General features: G+C 40.3%; 1 protein-coding gene across 1 annotated transcript; it reads left to right on the top strand.

The window, feature by feature from the left end:
- The first annotated feature begins 351 nt into the window (after positions 1-351).
- dio3a (iodothyronine deiodinase 3a) lies at positions 352-1,966 on the top strand. Its single transcript, XM_017713783.2, has one exon. The coding sequence runs from the start codon at positions 626-628 to the stop codon at positions 1,466-1,468; it is 843 nt and encodes a 280-aa protein (XP_017569272.1). The 5' UTR covers positions 352-625; the 3' UTR covers positions 1,469-1,966.
- Positions 1,967-26,638: the final 24,672 nt, after the last annotated feature.

Raw genomic sequence — 26,638 nt, 5'->3', positions numbered from 1 at the left:
CAAGTGTCTACTGACCTGTACTTCAGTAAAAACACGTCAGCAAACAAGTTGGACTGGAATGATGGACAAACATCATTCAAAAAAGGAGGCATTAGGACATTGTTGCTTAAGTAGGAGCTACTTAAGGCACAATGTCCTAATGGCTCTTTTTTGAATGATGTTTATTAAGTGAGTGACAGAAAGGTGAGCGCTTATGCAGCCACCGTAGCTAATCAACATTGGGACTCTTTTCCGAAATGTGGTCAATTCTAATCAAGTAGTAGAAAGTCAAGCACCCTGGATTTTTCAGGTACTCTGAAGCACTCAGTGTTAAAGCCCGATCAGAGTGGAGCTGCCGCTTTAAAGTAGTCTTCATCTCTCTTAAGTCTTCATTCATGTTTCATCTCCCATTGATCTCGTGACTAGAGATTCTCGTGTCCTCCTCTCACATTCTCAGAAGAGCAGAACTTTTAAGCAGGAGGCGGGTAGGCACACGCACGCACGCAGGCACACACACACACACACAGAAAGAGAGAGAGAGAGAGAGAGAGAGAGAGAGAGAGAGAGAGATCTCCCCCATGCAACTCCTCACCCCCGTTATATAAAGGCCCATCGGGTGCGTTGCTCCTCCGTCCAGCGGAGAGCCATGAACACGGCGGAGGCGCTGCGGAGCGCGCTCGCTTGTCTCGCGTTGCTGCCGCGCTTCGTGTTCGCGGCGATCGCGCTGTGGCTCCTCGACTTTCTGTGCGTGCGGAAGCGCGTGCTGGTGCGAACGAGGGCGCGGGACGAAGAGGAGGAGGTCGAGGGCGATGAAGAAGAAAAGGAGGGTAGGAACGCGGAGGACGACGACGACGACCCGCCGCTCTGCGTGTCCGACTCGGACCGTATGTTCAGTGTGGCGTCGCTGCGCGCTGTGTGGCACGGTCACAAGCTGGACGCGCTGAAGGCGGCGCGCGTGGGCCGCGCGGCGCCCAACAGCGAGGTGGTGCGCCTGGCGGACGCGCGCCGCCACCGCGTATTGGAGTACGCGCGCGGCGCGCGGCCGCTCATGCTCAACTTCGGTAGCTGCACCTGACCGCCGTTCATGACGCGCCTCCGCGCCTTCGGCCGCCTTGTGCGCCGCTACGCCGATGTGGCCGACGCGCTCCTGGTGTACATCGAGGAAGCACACCCGTCAGACGGCTGGGCGAGCTCGGATGCGCCGTACCAGATCCCGCGCCACCGCTGCCTGGAGGAGCGTCTGCGCGCAGCGCGCCTCATGGAGCGCGAGGCGCCGCCCGGTTGCCCCGTGGTGGCGGACGGCATGGAGAACGCGGCCAACGCGGCGTACGGCGCCTACTTCGACCGCCTCTACATTGTGCAGGACGGCAAGGTGGTGTACCAGGGCGGCCGGGGGCCCGAGGGCTACCGCATCTCCGAGCTCAGAGACTGGCTGGATGAGTACAGGAGGCGCCTGCGCGAGAAGACGGACGCCGTGGTTCACATGTAGCTCTGGGGGCGAAAATAAATCGAAGCGACCGTTTTGGAGACGGGGACGACAAAGCTGCTAATAAATTCTCTGGAATCAAGAGGACACTCTCTCAAACCAAGGACGTTTTTCTTTTCTCCTCAGTGTTTTTCTGTGCTCCTTCATGTCTCCCTTCGTCTCCAGTGGTGTTTTTGTGACTAGTTTAGAAGTAGTTAACTTGCTCTAGGCTAGCTCAGCGTCCAGTGTGTGATCATGAACGTGTGTGTGTGTGTGTGTGTGTGTGGCTCCAGGCGCTTGGATGACTTACACTCACCTCTGTTCTCCTCCTCGTATTGCTGTGAAGGTCGGTTTTTAAACGGTTTCCCAACCAGAAAACCGATACTGATAATTTTAAATACGTCGAGGGAAATAGAAGTGATAGATCTGTTTTTTCTGATTTTTTTGTGCCATCCACAAATCACTTTGTAAATTATTCCTTTTTATCAAACACATTTTGTAATAAAACCTCTAACAGAAATATTTCGTGGGCGAGATTTCATTGTGAAATTTAGGCTGGACTGTAGATTTGGTGTGGCTTTGACACATTTTAGGCACTTGTTCAGAATCATATCCGTATTCCACTCGTGAGGTTTCGTCAGTTTATTTAACAAACTCATGCATCTGCTGTCTGAAGAAAAGTGTTTGGTTTTTTTTTCAGAAAGAGTTCAAAGCAAGCAAAACTTTCACATTATACTGTGGTTGTCTCATGTCTCAAACGCGTAGGATTAGTTTACTAGACAGGAGTTAAACCTTGTCCTGGACACTTTCCTTTTAACAGAGTATCTGCTTTCAGAATGTCATGTAGTCCAGGGCTAGACTTAACCCCTGCTGTCAATCACATTTTAGAGACCTAAAAGAAAATACACTCACTGTAAAGGTCACATTTACACTTCATATTGTTGGATCCTCTGGATTCTTCATGTTATCTCTTCTCTGGTCAGATTACTGTCCACTTAGCTGGATAGTAGAAGGGGCTCCTGATGGCTCATCACTGTTGAAAACAAAAAAAGTTCACATTAGTGATTAATGAGCTTCACTTATTACTTCCATGCACCACTTTTCTTGTTTCTACTGAACACACATCACTCTTATGTACAGTTGGAGAAAACTATTTTTACATTCACTTTTCTTAATGCAGGGAAAGTTTGCACTTTTAGTGGCTGATGGTATTTATAAGTCCTTCATTTTGTGGTTTGTTTTCCTAAGCAGTTGAGTGTGCAAATTTGTAGCTGTACATATTTAATAAAAATGAGTTTGAGTGGTGCAAGAAACAATGAAATCATTTTACTGAAAGTTAATGAAAATTTGAGTAGCATCATATCTGAAACAGCTAACTGCTTAACTACACTGTTAAAAAGGTACTGTGCAGGTACACAATGTAAATGTTTCAAAGGTAAAACAGTGGTTTTAAGGTCCAACTTTTTCTTAAATGAGTTTTTCCCAGGTGAACACTTCATAGTTTTACCTTTCCATAAACTAATGCTTTAAAACAGAACAATAAAATTAAAAAAAATCCTGGTATGTAGAGTCAATACAACTTATCATTTCAATGGATTATGGTACAATTACTTCCCCTGACTAAAGGTACTGAGATGGACCCCTGAGGGTACCACCCCAGTGATGAGGCATACTGCCCCAGTGGTAGTTTCATACCTTTATTTCTAAGAGTGCACAGTAAGTTATTAGTCATTAGTATTCATATTCATTCAGTTTGAATACTGTGAATCACAGTACAACTTATGCTTCACCTCCATTTATTCATGTTTTATCTCTTGTTGATCAGGACTGGTACATTTACTGCTTACTTTCTAGTTCAGATATTATTAAGTGTAGGTTACCAATTTTCTCAAAACCCAGTGCTCATCTTCTTGGTTTTATAAACATTTTGATTCAAGGCATTTTCATGTTTTCATGTGTTTATTACTAAATTATAATATGACTCACTGATAGTTTAACTATAGGTATTTACTCTTGCCTAAACATGAAGCAACAAATATACTACTCTTTCTTTCTTGTTTGACACTTTCAGCATCAAATAAGCAATTAACTAATTAGGGAGCCATCAAAAAAGAATACGAGTCATGTATGCCAATTGGAAATAAAAATTACCTAGCTAAAGCTTAAAGACATGTAGGTGATAATAGCTGTGTGTGGATGGGTCAGTGCAAAGACAAACACATACATGAAAGACTTGGAGATTGTTTAACTTTGTTTTAATGGACCCTAACATTTACTCTACACCATATAATGAGAAGAGAAAGATTTCATGCTTTAACTTAAGAACTAAGTGACCTTAATACTTAAGGTTTCCTTAAGGTTTGAGTGCATTGAACCTCTAAGGGCTTGTTAACAGAACAATAATCTGCCTTACATTGCATTAACTCATTATTTTAAGCTTAAAAACAACATATTTTTCCAGTGGATTTGAACACAAGATGTTCTGAAAAGTTGGCAAAATATGAGCCAGTGTGTATGAATTTAGGAAATACAAATGTTGACAAATCTGCATTTGAGCAAATTAAATATTATTTGTCTGGAATGGAACTAACACTATAAAGATTCTTCCTAAATAATTTGTGCTACTGAAGTGCCTCATACAGAGGTAAGAGAAATTTAACGAGCCACTGACTTTATTTCTTCATTTAAATTCAGGTTTGTCATATACACTACTGTACAGTACAACAGACAGCTGAGCCTTATAGTCTCAAGATAATAAAGCAGTAGACATGACTGAAACAGTGACTCAGCAACAATAAATAAAAGCATGCAAATAGCTAAAATGAAGAGTTCTTGTTTGTGAATGCTTATGGCTTCTTTAGGTTTTCATTTGGGTAAGAAGTAAAGGATTCATTTGAGCAGATTAAAGACTAAAGAGTGTAACTGTTTGACAACTAAAGCTGCCTCCAATGTCACAAAGCTTTGTTCTTACTTATAAACTTATGTTCTATACTTATATTGTCTATTCTATATTCAGTGTTCATTCAATGCTAGTGGAACCTATTCATAACATCACAGTTACATTTCAGAGGGGCAGCATTTGTAAGGCTATGCTTACATAACACAATCAGATGCACATGTATGGACACTTCTGGCTTTGCTGAATTTCTAGGTGAAAATAAATCATAAATCTAAGTTATATATATATATATATATATATATATATATATATATATATATATATATATATATGTGTGTGTGTGTTAACTAATTCTCTATATGAAACAAACTTAAATATGGCATTTTCTACTAATTGTACTGCACAATTTCTATTTCTAATAATTTCTAATGCTTAATTCTATGTTTTGTTCCCAGTCCCCCATGCTAAAGTCACCAAATAAACAGTAGTTGCGCATTAAAATGTGTGTGTGTTCTGTGTTCTGACACCAACACTCCTCCTGGAGATCTGCCTTCCTGAAAGTTTCAGCTCCAACCCATCTGTATCACACATCATTCAGCTAACTGATGATTCCTGAAGCAATAATTAGATTTGCATTATTAGTGCTCCTTCTAAATCTAACTCAGATTATTTATATTCATACATGTACATTTTAGTACAAAAGCCCAATCAACCTTTCACTTATTTAATTTACAGTCAAAATGCAGAAAATATGTATTTACAGTCAAAAAGTAGAAAACATATATTCATCAGAAAATTACACATAAGCCCCAGCAACTAAATATAATATTACATTTGTCAGAATTGCATGAGTTCACCCTTTGCTTTTTTACAACTTGCATTCTTTCCAAGAGACTTGCTTTCAGTTTTTCAAAGAAATGTGCAGAGATATTTTTCCACACCTTCAAAGTTCAGTCTTAAAAGTTGCATTGCTTTCTTTTCACAATCCAAGCAATTCCAAACTCTCCCAGTGATGTTGAGGTCTGGGTTCTGGGATGGTAACTCCATTGTTCTGAGAACACCAGCAGCTTCTTTGTTTCATTTCTTCATCTTCTTTCGCAGAAGAAAGCTTTAAGTGCTGTTTATCTGATGGTGAGAGGACTGGTTGTCTACCAGATCCTTCATTATTGTTAAGAGTCCCATTTTCCCAATATCTTTAATTCATTTGTTGAAGTTCACTTTTAGAAACTCACTTATTTCTGTTGGAATTTCCCCTTCCTTATGCAAGTAGATTTGCTTGTTTCTAATCCCTTTAGCAACCTCTCCTGAAAATGAACATATTTCTTGGCTATTTTGACTGGAAATTAAATAAATAAAATTAAATAATTGACGGCTGGTCTCAGACTTTTCCAGAGTATTGTACATACAGGTAAACAGTCTGTTGGGTAAAATGTCTTGGAAGGGATGGTGCTGTGTTGACCCATATGAAAATGTCAAGTCTTTTAACAAGTGTTCCATTTGGCTTACAGAATGAATTTGAAAATTATGGAATAGAGAATTCAGTTCCACTCAGATGTAAAATTGAAATGAGCACAAATTTGTTATTTAAGCAGGAAACAAACCATCTTATATGATAAACCATGTTCCATAACAATGTTCAGTTTAATTCCACATGTTAATGCCATTCCATCTGTTGTTTTGTTTTGGCAGTGGTAAGCCATTTTTTGATTCTACTGTTTGATGAGTATTTGGATGTCACTCCTGTCAGCAGAGTATGAGAGAAGTAATTTTTAGGAAGCACTGCACTTCACAGCTCTGTCTCGCACCAAAAGCTATCACTTTTCCTGTTGCCTGGTTACTGTTTGCCTGGTGAGACAGAAAAGCTTTTTTGACTCGCTCTTTCCTTCCTTCCCAGGCTGATGAAACGCCTGCAAATATTCTCCTCTCTGTACAATCCATCAATTTTTTAAATTTTGCCTGGTCGTTTTCTGTTTTTCCTTCAAACTAAATAATCCACTCAGCATCAGTGACTGGTTTCCATGGAATCTCAAAAACTGTTGTTAGCTGAGAGGGAGAAGCAAATGCAGGTTTAAGCGAGACCACAGTCTGTGAAGACACAACATTTGAATGGTCTTGTCTCATTTTTATTTAGAAAAACCTCAGCTCAGTCTTGATTTCTTATCTCCCCAAGCATCTGTACAAACGCTGCCATAGCAGTGGCTTTCGGCATTGACATTATAGTGGGTAAATGTATTTCAGCATAAACTTGAAATCGTTAGTTGATATTTTGTTTTCAGTTTTGCACAATAGTGTATACAGTGCTCTGTAAAGGTATTCGCTCACTTCCCAGTTTCTTCTATTATTTGCATATTTGTCACACTTGAAAATTTCATCAAACTACTTTTAAAATTAGACAAAGATATCCCATATACCCACAAAATGCTGTTTTTAAATAATGATTTCATTTATTGAAGGAAAAATGCTGTTCAGTCCTACCTGGCCCTATGTGAAAAAGTTACTGCACCCTTAGCTACTAAATCAACAAATTACTCAAACCAATTAACTATTGGGTTCAATTTCACTGGCTACACCCAAGCATGATTACTGCCAGACCTGTTGAATCTACACATTACTTGAATACAACTTATCTGGCAATGTGAAGTAGGCTAGAAGGTCTCAAAACGCACCTCATGATTCCACATTCTCAAGATTCAAATATAGTGGCAAAACAAAGTTATTGAAATCTACCTGTCCAGATGGTTACAAAGCCATTACTAAGGTTCTGGGACAACAGTGATGAGCCCTCCTAGGAGTGGCTGCAAACCAATATTTCACCAGGACTTATCCAGGAGGTCACAAAAGAACCCACATGAATATCTAAAGAACTACAGTTCACTTGCCTCACTTGTCTCAGTTAAATTCAATGTACTTGATTTCACAACAAGAAAGACATTGGGCAAAAATGGCAAACATGGGAGAGTTGCAAGGTGCCACCCTCTGTTGACCAACAAGAACACAAAAGTTCATCTCACATTTGCCAAAAAACATCTAGATCTCCAAGGACATCATATCAACAGTCAAACATAGTGGTGGTAGTGTGATAGACTGGGGCTGTTTTGCTTCCTGAAAAAGAATGTCCGCCCATCCGTTTGCAACCTAAAGCCCAAGCACAGTTAGGTTATGCGACAGAACAATGATCCAAAGTACATAAGCAAGTCCTCCACCGCTCAAAAGAAACAAAATGAAGGTTTTGGCCTGGCTGAGTCAAAGTCCTGACTGAATCCCATTAAGATGCAGTGGCAAGACCTTAAACGGGCATTTTATGTTCAAAAACCCTTCAATGTAGCCAAATTAAAACAATTCTGCAAAGAAGAGTGGGCCAAAATCCCTCCATAGCGATGTAAAAGTATCATAAGTTATCACAAACGTTTGATTGCAGTTGTTACTGCCAAGGGTGGCACAACCAGTTATTAGTTTTAAAGGGGCAATTACTTTTTCACATGGGTGATATAGATTTTTAATACATTTTTATTTTCAGTAAATAGAATGATCATTTAAAAGCTGCATTTTGTATTTACTCATGTTGTTTTTATCTTATAGTAAAATTAGTTAGATGATCTGAATCCTTTAAATGTGACAAATTACCAAAAACAGAAGAAAATGGGTGAGGGGTAAATGTTTTCCCACAGCACTGTAGGTGAAATCATTTGATGCTGAACTCATACGAACTTTGCACTGGTATAAACATGAGCTGCTAGAGTATGTAAAAAGAAAGGGCACAGTAAATATATGTTGATTCTACTTGGACTGGCAGTTTTGAAATTATGTTGATGTCTCTGTGTGAACAACAATTTATAATTCACAAGTGTTCTTTCTTTCTTCAATTTTTATAGTTATGCTAATGATATGTCAGAAAATATTTGGTGAATGTATAAAATCTAGAGAAAGCTGCTTTGTGAGAAACTAGGGCCCCTTTACTTAATATACCATATTTTGAAGTATGAATTAGAGTAGAATTGATTACTGTAATGCTCTTTTTGTGGGCTTCCTTACTTCCTCTACAACACAAATCCTAACAAAACTATCATCCCTGCTTTGATAGAACTATGTAGATCACTTATATCTTTTAGGTTGGATTTTAAAGGTATTTGACTTCTTTTTAAACCTCAAAGTTGCCTAGCACTTGTGTACCTCACTGAATGTCTGTCTATATTTTAACATGTGACCTTACATGTTCTGATACTGGCCTTCAGTAAAACACACTTGGTAAATCACAGGTGGAGAGGCCTTGTTCTGTTTTATCGCTTCTACATTCTGAAGCTCAAGTCTACATTTTAATATATAGTCAAGCTTCAACACTTCATAAACATTTGGATCTCTTTAATTTAGCCTTTAAATTTACTAATAAATAAAGTTTATGTTTATTATTTTTCCTTCAAGAGAGGATCGTTTCTGACATCTGGGTTTTTTTTATTACCTAAATGACAGCTGGGAGATATTTTGCATTCAGGGTTTGTAAATGTAAGCGATTGTCAAATTAATACATGTTGCATTAGCTACGGAGGCAGTGCCAAGGGAACCCAGTTCAATGTTTTTAAAACATTATTCTCATTACGTGGCTCTCAAAAGAGAATTTGCATCAAGGCTAGGCCTCGGTGCGCTGACGTCATCACTGCTGACACATTAATAAACATCAGTTTTCAGAGAACAACAATTTAGATGGGCTCTGACAACGATTGTCTGCTTTGTTGAAACACAAAGCACTCTCTCTCTATGGCATTTCTCTCCACTCAATGCTAGGCCTCAGATTCCAGGCTTGATTAAATTAGGCTACTGTTGATTTGAAAGAAATGTTTTGATTGTGAAGTGAATTGTTAGAATAGTACTACTGTACTACTGATTACCATTATTGCTTATTACTACTGGAAAGTATTATGAGCTGCAAACGTTCCAGAAAAAAAAAAAGACTTTTGATAGTGAAATCTGTTTTTTTTTTTTTTTTTTCCAGTGGGTATCACCTTAAATTGAAGAGCCACTCTTATCAGTCTTCAACTGTCACTGTCAGTCACAAAAAGGACTGATGACTGAGGGGTTTAGTGTAAAATGTGTTCTTCTATATTTTACAGAAACTGATGAACACTGAGAAGGACCTTCTCCCTGTTTGATGTACACAGCTATTTCTGTTCCTAGTCACGAACTGCTAGGGTTAGTCTTCGGATGGAGAGAACTGAAAAGAGATTTAAATAGGCTGCCTGAGAAACATGTTGTGCATACCATGGCGTCAAAACAGGTTTCCAAAGCCCACGTTTTTCCTTCTTTGTAGAATAAAAACAAAAGTAAGATTAAATGGAAGGAAGATAAACAAAGTAACCCTGTGTCAAATGAGGACACTGCGCAGCGTGTTAGTTCACAGGGAGAGAGACGAGGCTCTGTGCAGCAGCTGATTAGATTACTGAGCTGAGGCTGCACGGAGGCTTTGCCACCCAGGCGCTGTAACCTCGCCTGCACTCTCCTCGCCTTATGTTCCCACCTGTTTTCCGACAAGCCCCGTCCCCTTGGTCGGGATTGGCTAGTAGTTCATGCTCAGAACTCGGCGGACTGCTCGTGAGTCCGAGCTACTAGCCAATTCTAGCGCAAGAGGTAGGTCTTGTCAGATTACAGGCGGAAATAACATCACGGTCTCTTAGCGTTCACAGCGCCCGCTAAGCCTCTATCACAGCACGACAGCGGCCCCTGCAGGCGAATTCGACAGGCCTTGGTAAAACTCCCTATCAGAGAAACACCACGGTAGTGCGTCAGCCATTTTGCGGGGGTAAAAGCTAAAAGCCACAGAAAGCATTTATTCAGCATTTGAAGTGGTTCCTTGATGTCTGTATGTGACGTTGGTCAGGGCGAAAAATGCTCAGATACGGTTTTACACGTCCATTGTTTATCATTTTTTACGGGGCTCATGAATATTTCGATGGTCTGCTTCGATTTGCTCACACAGTCGAAACACAACTCGCTCTTGTCGATATTGTCCAAGGTTTGGGAAACTGTCCAGAGTGAGACGACTTTGAACTTTGTCCGAGAGGAGGGAACTTAAGTTGCTCTTCTGTTAGAAAGCTTGTTTTAAGATTAATGTAACATTCACACTCTCAGAAAAAAGGTAGGACACTGTCACTGGGGCAGTACCCCTCTTGTCACTGTGGTGGGACCCTTAGGGGTACATCCCAGCACCTTTAGTCAGGGAACATAACTGTGCCAGAATCCACTGAAGTTATATTTTCTAAACTGTACTGACTCCACACACCCCGTCTCCTCTCCAGGCTTTTTGTTTTATTGTTCTGATTTAAAACGTTTGGTTAAGAAAAGGTACAAATATCTACTTTTCCACTAGGAAAAACTCATGTAAGGTACAGCATCAGACCTTAAAACCACTGTTGTACCTTTGAAGGTACACTTACGTTGTTTGTACCTTGATGAATGAATCATGTACCTGCATAGTATGTTTATTTCTAACAGTGCAGGCGAATAGGAAGACTGCTTCAGCCTTGTTTAAAGATGAAATCAGCCATGCCTGACACTTCGTTTCCTTGCCTACATCGCCTTCTTAGTCTGCAACGGTGCATCTTCTACACGTAGCCTCTATTTCTGTAGCTCTGTTGCCGTTGTTTCCTGCTGGGCTATGGGCTGGTGTAAGGCATTGCAGCCTTCAGGTTTTCTTCGGACGTTCCACTTACGACTTCGGAGGTGGTTTTGGTTGGAAATAAGATAAATATACTGGAATGTTTCTGGTTTACTTTTGTTTCTCTCTTATTAAAGAGAGTGTGTATTTTGTGTTATTGCAACAAGGTGAGGAGCAGAGGATGCTTTTAAGAAGAGTAATGTTTTTATGCAGTTAGATGTAATATGTGTTTATGTTTGTATTTCTATGTGCAGATGGTTTTAGTCTGCAGTGGTAAAGGAGTAGCTGATTAATAACTGAAATACAGCCAGTTTATCAAGGCTGTCATTACTTTTTTTGACACACCCCTCCAACTTGGAAACTCGGGCTTCACTGAAAAATACGAGTTTCCTCCTAGTAACTACGACATTGTGGTGGTGTTCATGTTCATTCATCTCGTAAATTCGATATTGGACTCGACTATTACTTAACAGTTTAGGATTTTTGAATTGCCATTTTTATCACACTCTTTTTCAAGTGCAGGATTTTTTTTGTAGGAGGAAACAGTGTTTGAAGTTCAAGGTACACTAAGGTATACTGCCAAATGTATTCACTCACCCATCCAAACCATTGAATTCAGATGTTCCAATCACTTCCATGGCCAGAAGTGTATAAAAACAAGCACCTAGGCCTGCAGACTGCTTCTACAAACATTTGTGAAAGAATGGGTCGCTCTCAGGAGCTCACTGAATTCCAGCATGGTACCATGATAGGATGCCACTTGTACAAGTCCAGTCGTGAAATTTCCTCACTACTAATATTCCACAGTCAACCGTCAGTGGTATTATGACAAAGTGGAAGTGATTAGGAACAACAGCAAATCAGACATGAAGTGGTCGGCCATGAAAAATGACAGAGCGGGATGCTGAAGTGCATAGTCCAACTTTCTGCAGAGTCAGTCGCTACAGACCTCCAAACTTCATGTGGTCTTCAGATTAGCTCAAGAACAGTGTATAGAGAGCTTCATGAAATGGGTTTCAGTGGCCAAGCAGATGCATCCAAGCTTTACATCACCAAGCGCAATACAAAGCGTTGAATGCAGTGGTGTAAAGGACCGCCACTGGGCTCTAGAGCAGTGGAGACGTGTTCTCTGGAGTGACGAATCACACTTCTCCGTCTGGCAATCCGATGGACGAGTCTTGGTTTGGTGGTTGCCAGGAGAATGTTAATTGTCTGACTGCATTGTGCCAAGTGTAACGTTTGGTGGAGGGGGGATTATGGTATGGGGTTGAGGAGTTGGGCATGACCCCTTAGTTCCAGTGAAAGGAACTCTTAATGCTTCAGCAGACCAAGAGATTTTGGATAATTTCATGCTCCCAACTTTGTGGGAACAGTTTGGGGATGGCCCCTTCCTGTTCCAACATGACTGCGCACCAGTGCGCAAAGCAAGGTCCATAACCTGTCCTGACCTTGAACACCTTTGGGATGAATTAGAGCAGAGACTGCGAGCCAGTCCTTCTCATCCAACATAAGTGTCTGACCTTACAAATGTGCTTCTGGAAGAATGGTCAAAAATTCAGATAAACACGCTGCTAACCCTTGTGGAAAGCCTTCCAGGATGAGTTGAAGTTGTTATAGCTGCAAAGAGTGGGCCGACATCATATTAAACCCTATGGATTAAGAATCGGATGTAACTCAAGTTCATCTGTGTGTGAAGGCAGACAAGCGAATACTTTTGGAAATATATTGTATGTCAGTTCCATGTACCAAACTCTCCTTATTTAACTATACCAATGTAAATACAGTTTTCCATTTAATGGCACATTTAACTAACTTTAACAGTAGCTCACTATCAAAGATACAACTTCAAACTGAACCCCAGACAGCACAGGCAAGCTGCCAAGACGTTTAGTCTTAGACACAGTGCTCACAGTTACATCGTTAATGTCTTAACATAGTCGTTAAGGGACAACTTTTTTGCTCATTGGCACTGCATCGCAGAGACCTTGTTACCTAATGTTCAAGTGACATCCCTGTGCTTATCAGCCAATGTTTCTCAGCAGCAACCTTTTGCCAATGAACTTTGTACCCTGTTTATCAGCAACATAGACTTTTATTTGGAGGAGGCAGCTAAGGATTTGGTCGCCTGTCCGTCTGTCCTGTAATGGACTGATGACCTGTTCAGGGTGTATCGTGCCTTCCGCCCGATGACAGCTGGGATAGGCTCCAGCACCCCCCGTGACCCTGAGGGAGAAGCGACTTGGAACATGTGAGGATTTCTTTTTTTCATGCTTAGCACAACCATCTTTCATAACACAACTCCTATACTTTACATTATTTGCATATTTTAGCAACTTAGCCTCTTTTTTGTGGTAATAATGTCCAGAGGCTGATGCAACTAGATTTAGTCCACAAACAGAAGTGATTTCTAGCAGCCCAACAGTTGAAAAAATAGTTATTATCTTTGCAAGGAAAATGTCTCTTATTACTCTTATTCTTATTTAGCGGTCAAAATTTACCTTTAGAGTTAGATTAATTAATTATATTTAGATGTATAATGTAGAATAGAAGGGCATACTGGACGGCTTAAATAAAAAAAAGAATTGTCACTACTATGGTCATGTACTATGACTCAAGCACTGTATATTACTACAATACAATACGATATAGTGTATATCTGCTCTGTGGTTTTCCTTTACATTTAGGTGTATATATAAGCAATCCTGACTGCTTCAGGTGCAAGAATGTTATTAAATAGCATTAGATTAAGTTGTATATTTGTACCTTTCAAAGTTTCAAACTTCACAAGTGTCAAGGGGTCCTGGGCTGGATTTTTTTGTTACAGATTTTTCACTTTACAGCTGCTGGCCAGTATCTCTAAAACCTGAACAGATGCAGTTTTTTAATAGTAAGGCTGTCCTGCCTGTTTTTCCTCTGATTCCCCTGCACTCCTACAGCACATTGTTCACCCCTTCACAAGTGTTTTTCTGTATAGGACAAACATTTGCCACTCAGCATTAGTAATATTAACAACAAAGGGATACCCAAAACATTAGGAAACCAGAATGAATAAAGAAACCATTTATATTTTACTGCCCTAAGTCTTTCTTAATAGGCTGGATGTTAATATATATTGCTTTGTAATCATCTGCATCATCCCCCACTAAACTAGTTCTTGCCTCATTTCTAGCACTTTTTGCACTCTATAAGTGGTCAGGCCAGCCAGCTACCTCACTCACTGACTCCTGAAATTTACAGTTTGTCTTCAGCAGTTTATCTGCATTTCTTCTCATCTCATTCATCAACCATTCTTAAGATGAAATTGAAGATTTTGACATTCATCAATGTTTTGGGAGTTGTTCTTAAGTAAGAACAGAATCTATGCACACTCAAGAACACAAAACTGGAAACAGTTCTGCGGTTTAAGAACACATCATGAACCTGATATAGACTTTGTTTTAGGACCTTTCTCAACAACAAAGAAGAAATTTAGGAAGATATTGGGGAATGAGGCCTATTGACTGCATCTGTAAGTATACATAAAATGAATACTATTTACTTATCAATACTTTATTTGTAAACATTTTGTTTTTTTATCTGCTTTAATATTCTGAGTTGTACACTTGAGATACTGTACATATCAGCTTACCTTTAACCACAGGCAACACTTCCTCAAGCTTCCATACTTAAGAAACTCCTTTCAAACTCACATTTTTATACTGCATCTCAGTTAAGTTAAAAATAGTGGTGAGTTTACTTAAAAATAAATTTTGAATGTGCTTGTTCCCTATAAATCAAAATTGCCCCCATTTTCTTGGATTTTTTCTTCATTTCCTGCCTTTGCCAATGTGGTCATTACTGATACCCACCTGCAGGTTAGGACTAGTCTGGAGAGTAAGAGCTAAAAGTCTGGTGAGATATATCTCTCTGGAGGGAAAAAAGGACAAAGGCTTTTAAATGCAACAAGAGCTGTAATTAGAGAGGAACATTATGTAGTTATACTTGGTTGCAGTTACTTCATTGGTGTGGTGAGATAATAGGCTCTGGATGCATGTTGTATGCCTTAGGTTAAACCTGTAAAAAAACTGTAACATGTAAGTTACTATGTTGTATTATATAAACTGCACATAATGTAATGAAAAATATAGGTCAGATTTATAATTTCATTTTTATGATCATTTTAAGTTATTCTTGTTAAGGTTAAATTAAAGCAGTAACAGGAAAAGCACATACATTCAAGTGTACCCAGACAACATACACTATATCGCCAAAAGTACTCACTCGTCTGCCTTCACATGCATATGAAATTGAGTGAGATCCCATTCTTAATCCATAGCGTTTAATATGATGTCGACCAACCCATTGCAGCTATAACAGTTTTCTGGGAAGGCTTTCCACAAGGGTTAGGTGTGTTTATGAGAATTTTTGACCATTCTTCCAGAAGCCATTTGTAACGTCAGACACTGATGTTGGACAAGAAGGCCTGGCACGCAGTCTCCACTCTAATTCATCCCAAAGGTGTTCTATCGGGTTGAGGACTCTCAAGGCAGTCAAGTTCTTCCACACCAACTATCTATGTCTTTATGGACGTTGCTTTGTGCACTGGTGCACAGTCATGTTAGAACAGGAAGAGGACATCCCTGAACTGTTCCCACAAAGTTGGAAGCATGAAATTGTCCAAAATCTCTTGGTCTGCTGAAGCATTAAGATTTCCTTTCACTGGAACTAAGGACCTGAGCCCAACTCCTGATAAGTAACCCCACACCAAAATCCCCCTCCACCAAACTTTATACTTGGCACAATGCAGTCAGACAATTAACATTCTCCTGGCAACCAGCAAAACCCAGAGTCATCCATCAGATTGCTAGATGGAGAAGCGTGATTAGTCACTCCAGAGAACATGTCTCCACTGTTCTAGATCCCAGTGGCGGCGCTTTATACCACTGCATTCAACGTTTTGCATTGCGCTTGGTGATGTAAGGCTTAGGTTCATCTGCTCGGCCTTGGAAACTCATTCCATGAAGCTCTCTACGCACTGTAATGTAATGTAACTACATGAAGTAAGGAGGTCTGCAGCGATTGACTCTGCAGAATGTGGCGGCCTCTGCGCACTATGCACTTCAGAATCCGCTGACCCCGCTCTGTCATTTTACATGGCCTACCACTTCACGGCTGAGATGCTGTCATTCCCAATCGCTTCCACTTTGGAAATCACGGTACCCTGCTGGAATTCACTGAGCTCCTGAGAGCGACCCTTTCTTTCATAAATATGTGTAGAATCAGTCTGCAGGCCTAGGTGCTTGTTTTTATACACCTGTGGCCATGGAAGTGATTGGAACACCTGAATTCAATTATTTGCATGGGTGAGTGAATACTTTTGGAAATATAGTGTATTTAAGAACAGAGTTTATCCTCCAAAACTGTGCTAACCTGAGTCCTTCCTTCTTTCCTGTGAGACTTCTCCAACATGAGTTATATGTTACAGCAAAGCCCATATTTGTTACTAGGCCAGTGCCCTTCATACAAACGTAACATTTAATAGTATATTAAATATATTTTTATATTTAATAGTAATACCTCTTGTCTATGTAGAAAATGAATGAATCCGTTAGACTCTGGATTGAAACTGTGCTCTCTATATAGCTTATAAATAGATAAATCCTAGATATACGCATCCTGATTAAAAATTAATTTTGGATCTGTTTGTGTTATCTATACACTTGTATGTGTACCGTTGTTCATATTGCACATGTATAAGTCAAAACACAAGTACCCCTAATGGAAGAAACTGACTTCTTTAACTATCAACTTGGCAGCCAGCAGATAGGCAACCAATGAAAACAAGTTTCTGATGTGAAGTCAATGAAAACAAGTTTCTCTGTTAATACTCAAAACATCAGACATTAGCTTAGCAGCACTCTTGGCGAAGCTGCCTGAAGCTGTTGATAATAAGTGCCACTGAGCCAAATTAGGCTTAGCCAGCAAGGTAACGTGATTTCACCTTCAGACTGAGCTAGAGCTAAAATACACTGTAAATGTTCAGTTTTAATCCAGTGATCTGTGCTAAGGCTAATATTTAATCTCGTATTTACTCACCTTTTAACGCAGAATGTTACAGAGTCAAAAAGTGTCAACCCAATTTTGAGTAAAACAGTATTCTCAAATGTACTGAAATTTGCAGTTGTTTGTGCAACTATATACACACAAAATCCAGATTCACAAATAATTTAGAATTTGCAAATATGACACAAATAAGTAAATAATAAAAAATCTAATTCACAAATGCCTAAGAATATTTTTAATATATAGAAACGATTTTTGAGTGTTTAAAAAAAGATTGGCATTTGTAAATGAAATGTGAATGCGTGAATCAGTACTACTCAGATGATTTACATTTTCATTACAGTGTGACCATACCATCTGTGTGGTAGTACAAATCCGCAAACACATCTCCATTTCTGTTTATGTGAAAACTTGAACTGGTCCAATCAGAAAGCGAGTATGACTTATTCAATCACAACCTTTTTGGGTTGATGTCGCTCAAAGCTTTGGTAAGCTGTTGGTACCCACGTCTAATGGTGCTTCGACCGAGGGCATATGCAGACATATCAGTATCTGGTTCTAGCAGTATGTGTACATGTTAGGTAATAGAACAAAAAGAAAAGTGAAAGGGGGCTGATTTATGAAGAGAAAGAGATGGATTACAGTCTGTAATTGTATAACTACAAAGTGCACCTATATGGCAAAGGTGTACTTAATCAAGTGGAAGGTCACTGTCTAGTGGAACTATATCGCATTCCTCATAAGTTCACAAAGAAAACTACAACTCCACGTGTTTAATAAAACCATAGTGTGCTGCAGCTGTTCTGCAGATATATGTAATTGATATTAATATAAATGTGGCCCAGCTGCATGATTTTTGAGAAACAGGACTGTGCATAACATTGTGGCAAAAGCACTTTGAATAAAGGTTACTAAACTGTGCTTCCTCTCAATATAAAGAGTCTTAAATTGCAAGTTCTTGTGTTTTCCTCACTATCTGTCCAATAAGAACTGAGGCTGTTTTGAAGGCTGCAGTCATGAAATTGCAGACGGTAATAACACTGCCATTTTAAATCATACATTAGATGTGCAGACTATATGACATTCCAGTGGATTGCACTGTGGTAACAATATAATGATATGAATGAGACATGTCAGGATGTACCTGTGCTGTCTAGGGCTATACATTTACTACATAAACTGAGTGGTACCCGTCAAATATTGGTCACCTATAATCATTTGTCATGTTGCCTAGTTATGTTTTACAGTTGAGCACACATGTTTGTTTTATGATTTAGGGTGGACTCCATCTGAGGCTACTTGACTGGGTTAGCACTAATGCTAAGCAGATTAACCTGTTACCAGGGATGGGGGAGTAGCTAAGTAGTAGCGCACTACTTTTTGTAACTACAATTTTTTGTAGCTAATAGCAGTAGCTGCTACAGTTTTATGAAATGTAGCTAATAGTTGTAGCGCCTACAAATTATAAGAAATATTAAGAAGAGCCATTTTGTCCTTTCAACAAAAATTAAACCATTGGGAGCCACAACGTTTTATGTCCGTTTTACCATCTTGGCTGTAAGTATATCTCAGCATGTGCTAATATACTATAACAGGCTAAATATTAAATAAACGAAAATGCAGACTTAGTTTGCTCTGATAGCTCAGCTAAAGCCACTTTTCTTGCATCTCAGGAAACCTCTCCACGAGTTTCTGGTAAAATATGTCTCAATGTTCGACTTTTTACGAGGCTGAAGTCACTTCTCATTTTCCTGCTTCTTGTTCTCATTCTCACCCCAAACAGAGCCAGGGTCACTGATAAGTAGTGATGGCTGAATACTTAATACATTGTCTTCAATGTAATTTTAATATAATTCTTTTATAATGTAATTCTTTTTTTTTTCTTTGAACACTATGTTTTGTTCAGTTTGACATCAAGGTCGCAGACTGCATCACTGGTCAGCCAGGATTTGCTGCAGAGGCCCTAAATCCTTACATTCTGCAAGCTGTTTATGGCACTTAACAGTGTTACATCTGATTCAGTTCCCACTCAAATTCACGTAAAATTAACGGAAAGCAGAAAAAAGTTAGACTGATTTGCATACTGTAACGTGTCATGGTACTTCAGTACCAACACGTCATCCACACCTATAGCAGAGATGAACCAGAGGGGCACTGTACAGGCAGAACTGACCATGATAAAAAATTTATTATTACAGAACAGTGCATTTCAGCTGTTAATGAAAAAAATAGTTCTTATGGTGTAGTTACTCTTTAATGTTGTTATTCTTTTGTGTTTATGTTTTGCATGTTTGCTACTGTGGTGGGGTTTAGTGTGGGTTAAGTGTCTACAATGAAGCAGAGTTGTGTCCCCTGTGTTTCATACTTCGCCAAGATGCTAAAGTATATATTTGAATTTAGTGGATGAGTATTCTAATAAATTTAGAGGTCTCTGTGTCCAGAATACTGCCTTAACAAAATGTAATTTGGAGTGAATACAGAGTTAAAATTTGTATTCTGAATACATATTCCATTACATCCCAACCCTGTCCTCATATCACCCATTTCAGTGTCCACTCATTAGGTGGACAGTTACACCCCTTCAGCAGTTCATTTTGCCTCCTCAATAAAATAAGGCCCAATCTTATTTCATCCCTTGCCCCAGCCACTTAGCCTTACCCCTCCGTTTTGCCTTGTTCATGCTCCTAGTCCTGTTCAATAGTGTCCTGTTGTTTGTTGAGATAGGTGGGTAAGGCAAAGTGTTATGGCTAAATGATCCTCCAAATGGCGGTTTTTCAGAGATACTCACCAAATGAAGTGTTGTGAGAAAAAAGAAAGCAAACAAAGACACCCACAAATATTAGTATTTTCTCATATAAAACATTTAAGTAATCTTTGTATTATTTTAGTTTAATGTAATTTCGATAAACTATGGTCCTTTTCTTCATAACAAGTATAAAAAATCACTAGTAGCATGCTGAAGGTAGTTAGCTAGCTAAATTTCCCATTCTACCTTAAAAAGTTCATCTGAAGCCAAGCTCCGCTCTTTTTTAAAGTGTATTAAACAACAGCATTACAGTTCATTATTAATTTTGTAGTCTAAAACATTCAGTTTTAGCAATATTGACACTTGCACATTGGTTTTTAATTTGTACTTTTTTCCCCCCTTCCATTGTGTCTGTCATGTCTGGTATTTTACTTGAACCAGATACAATGCTGATGAAAGATTCTCCACTCTGAAAACACATAATATGCCCCCACTTGAATGTAGTAAATACTACTGTAGCATTGAATAGTGATCAGGAAAAGTAAATTAGCAGTGATATCAATGAAACTGTTAGAAGAAATCTAATGAGTACTAAAACCTCTGGTGCTGTAGCCCTTGAACATGATTGCCAGCGGTGCCATGGATCCTCCGTTCTTTTGTGGAGATGCTTCAGATAAGTACTCCATCTTTGAATGGGAAGAACTAAAGAGGGGGTCTACCTTAAAAAGAGCGAGTACAAAGGCCAGGAACTTAAATAACGAATTAACAAACTTATGGGCCAGGCCAGAGATATAGTCAAAGTATGGCTGCGCAATAACACAATTCTCTCTGATGCCGGTGACATAGATACCGTGTTTTGCATTCTAATGCAACAATGTGTTATTTCTTCTGGGATACCCCTAGCTGATTTTACTTTACAAAACCATATGCTACAAAGGGCCCCCTTGATTACTGGTAATGATTAAATACAGTAGCTGAGCTGTCTGAGCAGCATTTCAAAAGTGAGGGAAGAACAATGTCAAACAGAGTGTGGCATTAGCTGTTATGTTCATCAGAAACTGCCCTGATAAGGATTTTTCTTTGTTATTCATGAGCAAACCTCACTGCGAAAGGACAGCATGTGAAATACAGGACCATCTGGATGAGTTTCTAGCATGTGAAGAGCATGTGAGGGTCCAGTGTATCAGCATCCAGTTTCTACTGATATTCCACAAACGGCCAGCACTATATATTCTGCCATGACTTTAGGTGGGTGTCAGTCAGAGTCCGTGTCACCTGAAGGGAATGCTCTGGGTAAGCTACTGAACATGCTGGAGAGGGCCTTGGTGTGTAACACGCAGTCTACACATACTTTTAGCCAACGGAAACGGAACACAAGATGTACTCATGATTGCAAAGTCTGCCAGAGCACCGACCAAAGCACTAATGCCCACTGTAGATTACATAAACTGTGCTTCCAAAGTTATGCTTCAGGACACACATGAGATAATTGTCAGAGTAGCCCACAACCAAAATTTCCCAGAGCAGAGAGATCACCCCACGGAAACTTTTTTGTTTTGGCGAGGACACTGGTGGGCATCTCCATGTTTCCTCCAATGATAATGATGATATTGACCCTGTTTATTCATTCCTCTTTGAGACTCCTCAAAGACTAGCACAGTAATTATGCAAAACACAATGAGAACAAATCAAAGTGATTGTCTGTTTTACTCTGCTGTCCTGGTTCAAGATAAGCTTGAGTTGAAGGGTATGCCTGACACAGCTACCATCTATGGCTACCATTCTTAGTTTAGATGTTGTTCACCACCTGAGAGAAGCGGGTGAGTTGCCTGATAATGCTCTAATCCCCAGTGACATTATTCTTGTGGGCTGTGAAGGTAAACAGACCTGTCCAGTTGGAATGTGCAACATAAAGCTAGAGATTTATGGATTCAAGTTTGTGGTCCCTGTGCTGATTGTTGAGGATACATACTGATATATTGATTCTGGGAACAAATGTGATAAAGCCCCTAATCAAATATTTCAAGTCCAGTGATATGGGTTCTGGCGGGTTACAACCAAACTGATATGACTTGAAGATAGCAGCCAATTTCTACGACTTGGAATATTGAGAGATGGCGAGGGAGTGCTAGCCCTGATAAAGTGGGTACTTTAAAACAAAAGTGCAGTTACTCGTCTAACCTTGACTGAACATTTGGTGTGGGGCTGTCTACCGCCTTATCAAAGGTTGTCCCCAGCTCATTACCACAATTTGAAAGACACTAGATGAGATGGAGGAAAAGGAAATAATTCAAAAGTCCACCAGTGAGTATGCTTCCCCATTAGTCTTGGTGTGGAAAAAGAATGATGACCTGAGGATTTGCAGATTTTTGGTGGCTAAATGCCTGTACCATCAAGGACACCCATCCACTTCTACACCAGGTCAATGTTCTTGCAGCGCTGGGTGGAAACATGTTTTTAGTACCATGTATTTGACATGGATGTTACAATATACCCTTACATAAGGAAGACAAGAAATATACTGCCTTAAAAATCCCTTGGGGCTTCATGAGTATAACCATTTATCTCAGGGATTGTGCTATAGTCCTGCTACCTTTATGTGTATGATGCTTACAGTTTTCTATGACCAGAATTTCCTAAGTGTGCTATGCTATCTAGATGATTTTTTGATGTTTGCCAAATCTGAAGAAGAGAGCTTAAAATGGCTAGAAATAGAATAGAATTACAAAGGCTGAAAGAACATTACTTAAAGCTGTCACCTGGCTAATGCCTGTGTCTAAGAAGGTTTGTTACGTTTTTGGGACACATGACATGCCATGAAGGTGTTTCAAGTGTCTGAATCCGATAAGTCTAATGGTGTTACTCCTTCTGCCAGTAAGATACACTCTTTATTGGTATGGTGATATATTACCAACATTTCATTGAAAATTGCTCTGAAAATTGCTCTGTGTTTGCCAAGCCACTGTTCTCACTTACCTCTGGCTGTAAAAAGTCCCTAGAGCTAAAGGCAGGAAGTCAGTGAGGCATATTCAAAAGCTAAGCCCACGGACTGGACCCCTGATGTAAAGAAGTTTCAAGTTCGTCATTTGCACAACATTGTCAGGACATTTATGCATTGAAATGCTTGTGATGAGGCTCAGGTAATCACTCTAAAGAAAACAAATAAGTAAAAGTAAAATAGAACAAAAATTTAAATATATTACATGTACACAAAATATAGAGACAATATACATTTTAAAGTGACTTAAGACTGTGTTATTATTCTTTAAAGTTACTTAGTGTTAAAGTGTTATTGTCCATAGCAGAGAGTGAGTGAAATTCAGTAGTTGGGGAAGGACCCACAGCTTCACAGCTTGTTCAGAAGCCTGACAGCCTGTGGGTAGAAACTGTTCATTAACCGGGTTGTTCTAGCCTGTATGCTATGAAATCTCTTGCCTGATGGCAGGATGGTGAACAGGCCGTGTGCTGGGTAACTGCTGTCTGACCGGATCTTTTTGGTATTCCTGAGGCAGCAGGACTGGTAGATGTCCTGTTAGGCTGGTAGTTTGTTGCCTATGATGGCTTCTGCTGTCATCACCACTCCTTTAAGGGCCTTGTGGTCATAGGCAGTGCAGCTGCTGTACCAGACAGTGATGCAGCCTGTGAGGATGCTGTCTATGGTGCATCTGTAGAAGCTGGTGAGGATCTGAGGCAAACCAAACTTCCTGAGCCTACGCAGGAAGAAAAGAAGCTGATGGAATGATCTCACAATAGTGTTGGTGTGGAGGGACTAGGTGAGGTCATCAGTGAGGTGTACATTGAAAATTTTGACACTGCTGACTCTTTCCACTTCGACTCTATTGATGAATAGGGGAGAGTGTCCACCCCTCTGCCACTTCATGTAGTCCACAATCATCTCCTTTGTTTTGCTGATGTTGAGACAGAGATTGCTGTCACGGCACCACTCTGAGAGAGCGCTGACCGCTTCTCTGTAGGCTGTTTCATCTCCATCAGTGATGAGGTCTAGGATGGTAGTGTCATCATCAAACTTGAAGATGATGTTAGATGTGTGTTTGGCTACACAGTCATATGTATACAGTGAGTACAGGAGGGGACTGAGCACACATCCCTGGGGAGCCCCTGTGCTTAAAATCAGTGTGGAAGAGAAACTGTTCCCAACTTTCAGTACCTGGGGTCTGCTCATCATTAAGTCCAGTATCCAGTTGCAGAGATGAAAGTTCAAACACAAGTCTATGAGCTTAAGAATGAGTTTGGCAGGGATGATTGTGTTGAATGCTGAGCTGTAATCTATGAACAGCATTCTCACTTATGTGTTTGTCCTGTCCATGTGTGTGAGAGCAGTGTGTATTGTTAGTGCAATGACGTCATCTGTGGATCTGTTGGAAAATTGGTGAGGGTCCATGGTGGCTAGAAGATGTTGAGCAGATGTGAGCTTTGACCAGCCGCTTGAAGCACTTCATAACTGTAGATGTCAATGGAGAGGTTAAAGACATCAGTGAAAACCTTAGCCAGCTGGTTGGCCCATGCTTTAAGTACACGGATGTGATCGACATTGGGATAGGGTGCCTTGGGTGGGTTAACTGCACTGAAGTCAGGCAGGGGAATGGCTAGAGCGCGCTCTCCTCATCTACTGGGAGTTTCTTAGCAGGTGAGGTGTTAGTTGCCTCAAAACAAGTATAATGAGCATTAAGTTCATCTGCAAGTGAGGAGAAAGAGCCTCCCATCACAGATCGCACATTCTTTGTAGTCATTGATGGTGCGCAGGTCACTCCACATACGTCTGAGATCAGAGCCAAGATAGTTTGATTCAACTCTGTCCCTGTAGTTCCTTTTTTTCCAGCCTGATGGTCCATTGAAGGTCATCTCTGGCCGTCTTGTAGCTAGCCGGGTCACCAGAGTTGTAGGCAGCAGCTCTTAAGTTTGGCTCGAATCTTAGCATTGATCCAGGGTTTCTGGTTGGGAAATGTTCTGGCATTGATTTTTAGTACAATGTCTTCAGGAACCCAGGAATACAGGAAGCTGGAGAAGGACTTTGCTGACTGGTGTAAGCTGAACCAGCTGCAGCTAAACATCAGTAAAACTAAGGAGATGGTGCTGGACAGGAAGTCCAAACCTGTCTTGTCAGCAGTCACTGTTGATGGTGTTTATGTGGAGGTGGTTGGGACATACAAATATCTGGGTGTGCACTTGGACAACAAGCTGGACTGGAGCTGTAACACTCTCGTAGTGGCCAAAGCCGTCTCTTCCTGAGGAGGCTGAGGTCTTTTGGTGTGTGCACTAATCTCCTATGGACCAATCTGTTGTAGCTAGTGCTCTATTCTATGCTGTTGTGTGCTGGGGCAGCAGCATTAACAAAAGTGCTCTGAACAAAATTAACAAACTTTTTAGGAAGACTGGCTCTGTTGTAGGAGTCAAGCTGGACTCTTTGGAGGTTGCAGGAGAACAGAAGATGCTCAACAAGCTACTAGCCATCTTAGACAACACCTCACCCTCTCTGCATGCTACACTGGATGAATGGAGAAGTACATTCAGTGGCCATCAGTTACAGCTGCGCTGTGTTAAAGAGTGTCGTGTGAGATCTTTCTTACCTACTGCTATAAGGCTCTACAACAATTCTCCTTACTGCAGAGACGGTACTGATCTTCTGTCTGAACTGTGCTGAACCACACTGCTGTATATCCTCTTTGATTAATACACACTGTGCAGTATATCACAACTATTTCTGTAATGACACTTTTCACTATGCACTTTACACTGCAACATTGATGCGACTTAAAGTTAGTCATGTTTTTAATATGTATACCTCATACCAGTGCCCGCTGTCTGTATAGCGATATGTCTCATATGCCATGTAAATATGTAAATATACTTTTATACTTTATTTTATTTCTCTTGTAATTTAACTTATGTCTTGATGTATTTCTATTCTGTATTTTTCTGCATAGTTTATGTAAGTTTATGTGTAATTATATGTCTTGCTACTGAAACACTGCAATTTCCCTCCGGGATGAATAAAGGTCTGTCTGTCTGTCTGCCTGTCTTCAGTGCATTTATTGGTGTAGCTGATTTATTGTGGTTTATTGTCATGTGATTTATTTATGGAGTCAGTATATTAATTGATGCCAGCTGCATCACAGAACATTTTCCACTCTGTGGATTCAAAGCAGTTCCTGAAGTGTGAAGATGGCCTCCTTACTCCATTGATCGACTGATCAGAGAACTAGTTTTGCCTGTTTCAATCTTTGTATGCTGGCAGGAGAAGAACAGAGGTGTGATCAGCTTTGCCGAAGGCGGGGCGGGGGAGAGGTTTGTGACTGTCCTTGACTGTGGTGTAGCAGTGGTCAAGGGTCTGTTCTCCTCGGATGGGAAATTTAATGTGCTGGTAGTATTTGGGCAGAAGCATCTTCAAGTTTGCCCTGTTAAAATCCCAAACCACAATAAAATAGCATCAGGGTGAACATTCTCAAATCCATTAATGGTATTGTACAAAACTTCCAATACACGTGACTTATCTGCCTGAGTTAAAGTCCCTGGGCAAAAAAAGGGTCGAACTTTGACTGTTATGAGTTCAATGTCTGGAGAACAGCGACTGGCAAGAACCACTACATCTGTTCCCCATCGAGAGTTCACCATAACACATACCTCTCCGCCTCTGCCCTTATCAGAGTCCAGAGTTCTGTTGTGGCAGAAGATGATGAAGCCATCCGCTCTGATGCCGTTGTTTGGTATTGCTGCGGTTGGCCACATTTCTGTGAATGCTAAAAGGCAGAAGCTCTCGATGTCATGCTGAAAGCTGATCCGTGCGTTCAGCTCATCTACTTTGTTCTCCAGGGATTGAGCATTTGCGAGCAGAATAATTGG

Source organism: Pygocentrus nattereri, chromosome 10, assembly GCF_015220715.1.
Source record: "Pygocentrus nattereri isolate fPygNat1 chromosome 10, fPygNat1.pri, whole genome shotgun sequence".
In the NCBI taxonomy this organism is placed as follows: Eukaryota; Metazoa; Chordata; class Actinopteri; order Characiformes; family Serrasalmidae; genus Pygocentrus; species Pygocentrus nattereri.
Note: the sequence above shows the minus strand (reverse complement) of the source record. Positions and strands in the feature narration are given on the sequence as shown.